Source organism: Oryzias latipes, chromosome 12, assembly GCF_053564925.1.
Source record: "Oryzias latipes strain Hd-rR chromosome 12, Olatipes_Hd-rR_3.1".
NCBI lineage: Eukaryota > Metazoa > Chordata > Actinopteri > Beloniformes > Adrianichthyidae > Oryzias > Oryzias latipes.
Genome location: NC_136248.1, coordinates 17,291,242 through 17,301,077, shown reverse-complemented (window position 1 = coordinate 17,301,077; position 9,836 = coordinate 17,291,242). Strand labels below are relative to the sequence as shown.

General features: G+C 36.1%; 1 protein-coding gene across 2 annotated transcripts in view; it reads left to right on the top strand.

Moving 5' to 3' along the window:
* Window positions 1-1,594: 1,594 nt before the first annotated feature.
* sh2d3ca (SH2 domain containing 3Ca) overlaps window positions 1,595-9,836 on the top strand; it is a 59,867-nt gene continuing 51,625 nt past the window's right edge. For both annotated transcript variants that reach the window (XM_011481882.4, XM_011481881.4), the window contains exons 1-4: window positions 1,595-1,736; window positions 5,543-5,809; window positions 5,910-6,339; window positions 8,649-8,688. In XM_011481882.4, coding sequence (XP_011480184.1) covers window positions 1,718-1,736; window positions 5,543-5,809; window positions 5,910-6,339; window positions 8,649-8,688 — 756 coding nt within the window. In that variant the 5' untranslated portion in view covers window positions 1,595-1,717. The remainder of the gene's footprint in view (window positions 1,737-5,542; window positions 5,810-5,909; window positions 6,340-8,648; window positions 8,689-9,836) is intronic.

Below are 9,836 nucleotides of genomic sequence, written 5' to 3'. Positions count from 1 at the left end.
GGGAAGGAATGGAGATTGAAGTGACTTTGAGGTTCATGGTTGTTGGAGCCAGACAGGCTGGTCTGAGTATTTCAGAAACTGCTCATCCACTGGGAATTTAACCCACAACCATCTCTAGGGTTTAGAGAGAATGGTAAGAACCAGTGAGTGGCAGTTCTGTGGGTGAAAATGCCCATTTGATGCCAGAGGTCAGAGGTCAGACTGGTTCCAGCTGATAGAAAGGCAACAGTAACTCAAATAACCACCGTAATCATGATACACGCAAGGCAAAATGGGGGCCAACCTGATACTAGCAAGGTGTACATAATAAAGTGGCCAATGAGTTTATAGTTTATGTACTTACCGGTAGAAATGCTAGTTTTTTTTCTACACATGTTTTTAGTGTTGTTTCTCGCCTATCTGCAGTTCTGAAGAGTGCTATGGTAACAAGATAATTTCCCCTTTGTGGGATCAATACTTTTTTATTCCATTTTATTGTAGCTTTTGATCAGTCCCCTGGCATTGTTTTTGCTCAGACTTTTTCTTTGTGCTTAAATTGCTTTGTATCAACTACATAAAACCAAAACCTGAATTTGAAACATTTAGCAAAAAGAAAACAGTAAGATAAAATGCCATTCAACTAAGTTTAATCAGAAAATAAAATAAAACTATTTTTTACTGGCATCCTTCTGTCTCCAGGGACAATAAAGTCTGCACCTGAGGTTTTAATTTTGTTGGCGGGCAGCGCCGACTGTGGCTGAATAAGCCAATGCGGGAGTCGCACTTGCTGCAAGTGTGGTCCATGGTGGGTACGATGGCGGTGGTGGGCTGGGTTCTCTGATGTTTGCGGCTCTTCCTTTCCTCACACTGGATCTCTCTCTTCTTCTCAGCCAGTTACTCAGCCAGCCGGTTATGATGTTGGCACGCCAGCTAGAGCGGTCGGAAGAAAACTGTATAGCTATTAGAATGAAAGTGGGACAAGGGTTCCAAGAACCTGTTCCGATTACAATCATGAGCAGCACATACAGTAAACCCTCTTAGACAAAAACTACCTTTTGATCATCTAAATTAACCAAAGAATGTTGATTACCGAAACTTGAGTTAAAATGAGTCACTATTACCAAGAGAATAAGAGGTCAAAAACAGCGGCTATGAGCACATTTTTACCACAAAAACAGACAATTGCAGATGCATACCAGGTGCATTGAAAAATATTTCATGATACTTTAGTTAATTGAGACTTCCTTACTCAGACAGCAGAAAGTTCAGCACAGAATGATCAAACTCGGCAGTTTATCTCTGACACATCTTTTCAGTCATGAGCACAGTCTTTTGCATTCAACTCAGCCCAAATCTTTGGTGTCTAAAAAACTCATAAACTTAAATCTAAATAGTTGTGTTTGAGTGATGGTACCGTTGCTACAGGGGACTGTGAGTAAACTCATCCCTTTTTCTTTTACCATCTTTGATGTTAAAACTCTTGACTCATGTCTTTTTACATATTAATTTTTTCTTAGAATTACCGCTCTCAGTTTACACAGGAAGTACCAGATCAGCTCAGCCCCTGTTGCTCATCTCTTGGTTTTACAACTTCTCATGCAAAGTGTAAGAAGCACCTCGCCCACAGTAGAGGAAGTGAGGTTCTTACCATAGCTGATCTTTCCCAACAACAAGCTGTCGCCCATCTGTGAAACTTCTGCATTCGTTTCACGCATCTTTTCTCATTTTCAACTCCAACATGAGTCCACTAAAACTCAGTGAGTACCAGCATTTATCTAATCCTTTGTAATTTGTCAGTTAACACTGGTTTTTTTAATTAGATGTACAGAGTGCCGGAAATAGTTCATTGTATTAAGTGGTAGCGAAGTATGTATTCAAATAAGTACTTCACTGTTCCTAGAACAGAAAAAAACCACATCCAGCCACATACTAACAAATAATAGTTCAGTGAAAAACAAATATTGACTGGTTGACTACTTCTGTCCCTTTAAAGATAAAATACAGTTTGCAGTTTGCAACAAAACATTAAGAGAATGAGGGTAAATTGTTTTTTAATACTAAATAATAATCCTTTTTGCTTCTGAAAAGAAGATTAAAGTGGTTTAGGTGTGAGTGGAGGTATCAGGTATGGGTTGTGGTAAACACATTCACAGATGGTTTTATGTTTGCATGGTACGCGACACATACAAAACAAGTTTCTCTAAATGTAGATTAAATTGTAGTTGGTTCTCACATTTTTGACTCTAGTGTAAATCGCTCACCATTAAAATACATTTTATTGTAAATTAGGTAAAAATCCAACATCTTGGTGCACAATTGGCTTTCCCTTTTTGTTCTTAGGCCATTTCAGTAAAGCATTAATATCAATCAAAGATGTATTTTTTTGCATAAATACACACATGACAGTTTTATCATATATGAATTCTCTATTTAGACCAGGTGTCTGCAACCATAAACACCAAAAGAGCTAAATGAGCCTATTTGTGTCTGACCAAAACCCAACAGGATTCGCAATGTCTTGCTTCACCCTTTAAAAATTACACACTTTGTTGCCAACACTGTGACTTTTACTTTTACGCCACACAAATGAAATATTTACTCTTGTCATGAATGATGACAGCCTTTTTAAAAGATTTCTTTTAACATTCCTGTCCAACAACACAAGACATGAACGGCATTTCAGTCTACTTACTTTTCCCTACTCATTAGAATTTGAACATTGGTTTATGATCTATTAGAAAAACTTATAAAGCCCTCTAGCAACTACTTTCTGGATAGTAACTAAACATTGTTTATCAGTACAAGCTTCAAATGATGTCCAATTATAATCAAAACTGACAAAAAGTCAAATATTCAACCAAACCTTTGCTTAGAGTTTGAAACCTAAGCATTCAAAGGGTCATAACACATTTCTTCCTTTGATGTAATGAAAATACTTCACAAAGTTTAGTTTACTATTATTTTACTTTTTAAACGTGTGCACGGTTATGTACAATAGACGTCTACCACAGGATTGAAAAAGTTAAAGAATCTAATATACTAAAAACGCCTTTTTACCACACCCACATTTTTAATTTTATTGAATCACTTATTTTTCAATTGATTAAGCGTAGCTACAAATTCATACAAGACAGAACTCCAATGATGGCCTGAATCCCACTATTTTGACAGTGTTTCCATGTTTTTGCACCAAAGTTCTATATTTTTATTTGAACCTGTGAATAGATTCTTTAAAAAGATGTCTCTTGCTGTGACACACTAAAACAACCAGACCAAAGTTAGCTAATTCATGGGTTAAACTTGGACAATCTTAAAGCGTTTTTGATAGATATTTGATTTTAACCCCTGTGCCATGTGCCACTTATTTACAATGTACCATTTAATGCAGGACTCCATTTAATTCAGCATCACCTTGAAAGGAAAATATAGAAAGATTTTCTTTTTTATTTCATTGGAAATAAGGTCAGGCATTAAGGGGTTAAACATACGATTAACCTGGAGGTCTGTAAATTAATAAAAAAAAGAAAACCTCAAACACCGTCAGACTGATGAAGCTACAAGGGCGAGAAGGTAAAACATTTCCAGAAAGGTTTTTAAGTCCAGATGACAAGACTCAACTTTGAGGCAAACAAAAAATTACTGTCAGAAATTGGTGGTGTACGACCGAATATGCAGGAAGCTGGGCTTGGTGGCAGAAATGAAAATTATTAATAAATAAACTGAAGCACGACAAAACACTGGAAGCAAAATAAGAGATTCAACAGATGACGTGACAAGGAAGAACTGAAAACTAGACACTGCGGGCAATAACCTGAAATGAAAATAGCTGTGAATCATGACAAAACCTGAAACTGGTGTGACTGACGAAAGGGACAATTCAAAACCGAACAGGACCACAAAACTGACAAAAACCAAACCAAAATTCACAATCCTCACACGAGACCCAGGAAAATGATGAAATACTGCTCCTTACAACCTCTTGTTTGAAGGAAATACTATAACCAATTTTTGCTGCAAAATGAGAAAGATGTTTTCTTGATTGCTGTATAGCAAAGACAAGTCAGCGTGAACTCTACAGTTGACGCAATTAGCAATGTGACAACCAGCTCCCTACATGATGAAGATTTTATTTATATTTAATTTTGGACAAGATATAAAATAAAAATTACAAGAACCATCCAAAAGGGAGTGAGTAAATTATAAATTCTCATCCTCATGCCCTAAATCAAATGTATTACTACAACTTACTAAAGCTTTAGAACCCCCCTTCAAGATCTATTCCCTCTCTAAAGAGTACACCTTTAGTGTCAGATACCCATAGACACACAGAACTACACACATAGATACACATAGAAACACATGAAAACATCCGACACACATTTGTCATATGTAAACACGCATTTTGTTTCAATTAAATGTAATTCCGCAACACACCAAAGTGCATCCCCGTATAATTCAGATTTATATTTGTAAATATTGTATCTTATGTTATTATAAATAATCATATTTCTAAAATTGTTCTTAACATGGAAATGTGACATCATTTTTAAATGCCCAGCAATATTTTTGGAGCTGTTTTTATCACCCTCCACAAAAAATCAAAACAGAACAAGAAACAAAAACCTTCCAATTTGATTAAATCCAATAAGCAGAGTTACACAAGCAGAACTGCAGATACACTTCTTAATTTCACCAGTCCCAAGCATAGACGACCGACTGTTTGCTCCTAAATCCACATTTTTGCAAAAACATTAAGATTAAAGAAAAAAACATGGTAATGATTACAAAAAAAACTATTATTTTATTCAGTAATTTTTTTTGAGTGTTTGTAAACCCTATGAAATGAATTTGGCAGCCACAAGAAGGAAGACCTGAATTTTCTTTACTTTGCCCCTGTAGCACTGACAGGGAGGCCGTTAACATGCTAAAGCACAAAGAAATTCACCATGGAGAAATCCTTGAAAAGAGAGTAAAGACAGGCAAAATTTGGGAAGAGTATTAATACAAAACTGAATAAATAGAAAATTAATCAACAAAGAGAGATGTGTATTAAATATGCAAATGAGAAATATCCAGTTGAATTATTAAGCATTGATGTATTAACTGAGTGGAATCCTAATTGAGTGCTGAATGTTCTCATTTCATTATTTAAAAGTTTTGAATCCACCAGAGGGGGTAAAGGAAAGGTAACCATTCACACTGGAGCTTTGGAGGGTCTGAACCTTTGAGTCTAGAGAAATCTTTGGTGTATTCTGGTGGGAAATGTCTTCCATCTGTTCTGCATCGTAAAGTGACTCAAAGAAATTATTTAAAATGTTATATTTCTTCACCGAAGCTAAATATTGCATAAAAGTGCTTGAGCAAGAAAAATGTAAAGAGGTCCAAACAAGATGCTTTATGGGGAAAATGCCTATATTTAAAGCTATTAGTCAGGAAAACATCAAATAAATAGTATACTGCCAAAATGCTGCATAAATAAGGGATGAAAAAAAATGTGTTTTTATGATCAACATCTAACTGCATAGCTGTCAAAACAAACTGACTCCTCTCCCCTCTTTCCAAGCTTTCAAGTGGTTTGGCAATTTGAACTCTTTTTGGCGCTCCAATGACAAAAAAGCCTCCAAGTCCAGAGCCGGAGCAGGGGGTTTTCCTGGCCATGGGAGTGAGCATGGGGCTTCGGAGAGACTCAGTCCAGTTCCTAAAACGGTCCAGGATGACATGGAGGCCATGCGTCCTCGCACCGCCAGCTACATCCGCTCCACTGAAGACTATTCCCACATGTGCACGTTGCCCCGGCTGCTGAGTAAGAAGAAGGAAAAGGGTGATAAAGGTTAGCAGCAGAAATCACGAATGAACACAATCGTTCTTTAAAGACCTAAATTTAAACATTTATTTCTGAAAAATAATATATATTTTCTTCTCTTTGCCAGGAGATCTCAAGAAGAGCAGAGAAAAAAGCAACAACCAGAAGAAAAGCCAGAAGTCCTCAGGAGACCAGGGTTGTCCTCCTTCAACACCCACAGGAGTGCCGTGCAGAGTGGATGAGGAGGAAATACCTACTACAAACAGGATGGAGCTCAAATTGGAATCCCCACCTACCTCTAAAATACAGTCTGAGCCTGCAGGTGAAAGTACAGACCACAGCAATGCACCTGCACCGAGTCTCTGTGAAGATCTGCTGCCCCCTGGTGGTCTGACGGATAAAGTCCAATCAGAGGAAGAAGCTGCTTCAGCAGATCTGGACCAAGAAAGAGATGAAACTCAAGGAGGTGGATGCTCAGAAACCACGCCCCCTTCTCCTCCAAAGGAAGAGGACAGTAAAGAAGAGAAGAAACAGCATGACTCATTAAACCTAACCAGGTGAATTGAACTATTTTATTCACTTTTTAAACAAAGAAATTTAGTGTGGCATCTAACTGTTTTCCCCTGTGCTTCCCTTATCATGTATAAAGGTTAATTTACACAAACGTATTTAAGTAAATGTACTACATTTTATAAATGTACCTATTAACAGAGGTGCTTGAAAATTTCTTATAATTCTTTTACAAAATTAGTCATTAATTTTAACAGAATTGATAAAAATATAATCGAAAGGTTATTCTGATCAGAATGTGGGGCACAAATAAAAAATGTACATGAAATCGCTGTACATCAACAGTGCCAACTGGAGCATTTATAAGCCTGTAGTAAATTACAGTTCATCTCAATCTGGTTTAATGCATTATGTCATAATGTATACTCTGATTCCAATGTTTTCACATAATCATTATGATCCTAAAATTCAATTTTTTTTATTTTACAATATGAAATAAAAAAAACAACATGTTGCATCAAACTGCCACTTTAGTTCAATCTGTGAAATATTTATGAGGCTGTCAGACAAAGAGGAGAGAAGGAGCTAAAGCGAAAATGCTCTTTGTCCAGAAACTATCATTGTACTAATTTTTATATCCTGCATTTAAAATACAAAAATCTCAAAGGAGGTATAACAAATCTTTGCCTTATTTGCCATATTAATCTCCATGAAACAGCTTTTTGTAATTTTTTTGAGATAATTATGGACCCAAATCACTGTAGCTGATTTAGAAGATACATTTTCTGGACAAATCCAGATATTTTAACCTGCTAAAAACTTTGAAGAATTATTTTGGGCCCACAGGAAAGATTCCTCTCAGATGATGGGGATACAGTCAGCAGTTAACAGAATTCATTCCTCTACTTTTTTTTTAAAGGAGCTTAACATTGATTTCTTTTATCGATTATTTTCTGCAAGAAAACTGCTGCTTACTTGTGGGATGGATGATTTCACGTGGTATCTTTTTTCTATTTTTGGACACAAAGCACAAATGATTTATTAACAAAGTTATCAGACACAAGATGGAAAAGCAACCTCATTTTTCCCACACGTTCTTAGGAAAGCATGTTGTGTTTACTCATTTCTTTTGACATGCTAAAGGAAAATTGAGTTTTGTGTTGCATGTTTGTGTACATAGAACCATGCATATGTCTGTGACTGCAGCTCGGGGAGCACAAGAGATAAAGCTGTGTGGTGCTTGCTGCGGGTTACATGTAGACACAACAAAGAACTTCCCCCTTCTGTCAGTTCCACCATAAATCAGACTCTCAGCCTGTCCATCCATGTCCACAGTGCAGTTGTGCTCCTCTTTACCAGAGACTGTCTGAAACAGATCCTTGCAGCTCCTTGTTAGGCATTCTTGAATCTTTTTTGGTTTGGTTTAATCAAATCAAAAATTGTTTCACCACAAAAAAGTACCTTGCATGGTTTGTTTAATTTCAGCAAAACTGTCTAATGCTAATAATAAAAGATCATTTTGATGTTTCAGTTATAGATTTACATTTTTTAAGACTTTTTTTTTTTAAGCAAAAACCTCTGCTGGTTTTGTTAGTTTCTATTGATTTTCTAAGAGTGCTTTTCAGGTAAATATATCATTTTCTGGTCTGGGGAGCATTGGAACCTTTTCAGTTTAAGCATATATTGACATAATTTAATTTGCAAATAACAAAGATGGGATTTTTTTGCGTGGAATTTTTTCAAGCCCTTTTCAAGCTGCACTTCCCGGATAGCTGCACACTGCCGTAATGAGGTACTTTGATTTGACCTCTTTGTATGCGTGTGTAATACAACTTTGCTTTTGGCCCCATGAGGCAGAACATGCAGCTAAGAGTTGCCCAAGATCCCAATTAAGCATTTAGCTTTCTCTAGCTCTGGACTACAAAGGCTACACAGGAGTACCCCAGCAGGGCTTTGGGAACCGCTGCACAGTGGGGCTTTGACACATGATAGGGATCCTTCAAAAATGCTAAAGAGTGAGTTATGGTGCCAGAAACATTTTTAGAAGCCATATTGAGCAACAGGAGAAGATCACTGGGGTTTGCAGTATCTTTTCCATGAGAAGGAACTGTATCTTTTAGTTGAAAGCCTGCAGCTGACAGTCCCGAGAATACAAGGATCTTTTTTTTGTGTTATCACACACCTGTTAGAAGAACAGATCAAACAAAAAAAGACAAGTGTGCATCAAAGCATATGTAAATTGAACAGAGGTTTACTGCCTTTATTCCTTTTGTTACAGTGCCCACATTACCCACTATTTTATCCCCATTCAGTTCACTCATGTTGACAATCACTCTTCTTTTCTCTACTGTTTCAGCCACACTGAGCAAGATGAGAACCAGGCAGAAAATGTGCAAGTAAGTCAGCTTGGTTCTTTGTTTTTAAAGGCACACATATTATAAAAGGCTTAGCCTATAATACAACAGGGGTTTACACAAATATACCCCGCATGTGTCTAAAACTTGATAATCCCCTGTTGTAAGAGTAAACTATTCATCACAGGCTGTCATCTGTTTGCTCAGCTGCCAGACAAGACAAGTGAAAATTACAATAAAAAAGATAACACTAAGCACAATGAAACGCTTCATTAGCTAAAAAAAAACAAAAAAAAAAACAAAAGCTGCTAAAGCTAACTTATAAACGTTGAAGTAAATTTAGCTGGAAAATGGAGGCAACTCAAAAAGCTGAACAACGGTGATTAAGTTATTTACTGTAGATTGTACTAAGGAAATCATTGCTCTCGCAAAACCATTTTCAAAAACCGTGTAGGGCTAAAAAACATTTTTTAATCTTAGTGTTTTACTTGAAATAGTCTGCTTATAATGGAAAGTATGTTAAACCTCTCAAAAAACTAAATTTTTTTCAAGGTTTGAGAGTTTTAGCACCGATTTGAATAAATCTTTATTGATGTTACAAAAGAAAAATTGATTTAAAAAAATGTACATTTAAAATAAAAAAAACAAGTTCTTGTTTGCTTTTGCATCTGGTTTAGTTACTAAAACTATGCCACACTAAAACCTTTAAGAGCACAGCGTTTCACGTAGAATAAATCTTTTATTTTCAGTAAGCATAAATATTCTGTGTGTAAATACAGTGTTTGTAGGCTAATCACACACATTTGTGAGCATTATAAATTAGCAATAGTGATTCAACTTGAATCAGTTTGTGGTTCTTGTAGAATTTTAAGAGTAGAAAAAAACAGATTCTAAAATAAATATCTGGTTTAGAAAGTGGCACTAAAACTTTTAAAGTAGTTTTTTCATTTTTTTTCTCCTGAATGAAGCCCAAACTTTTTCCGCTTCATTCAGCTACAGAATGTTTTTTTTTTAATTTACCATGTTATGTTGTAACTTTTACTGTTAGTCATGGTTTTTCGGCTTGAGAGGATACAGTATACCATCACCTCCTCCCAAATATTATTGGACGGAGTTTTTATTGTGAGTTTGTTTACTTCTAAGCAGTTATTCTTCATAGCTTTTTCTCATATCAGCAGGTTCCCTCTCCA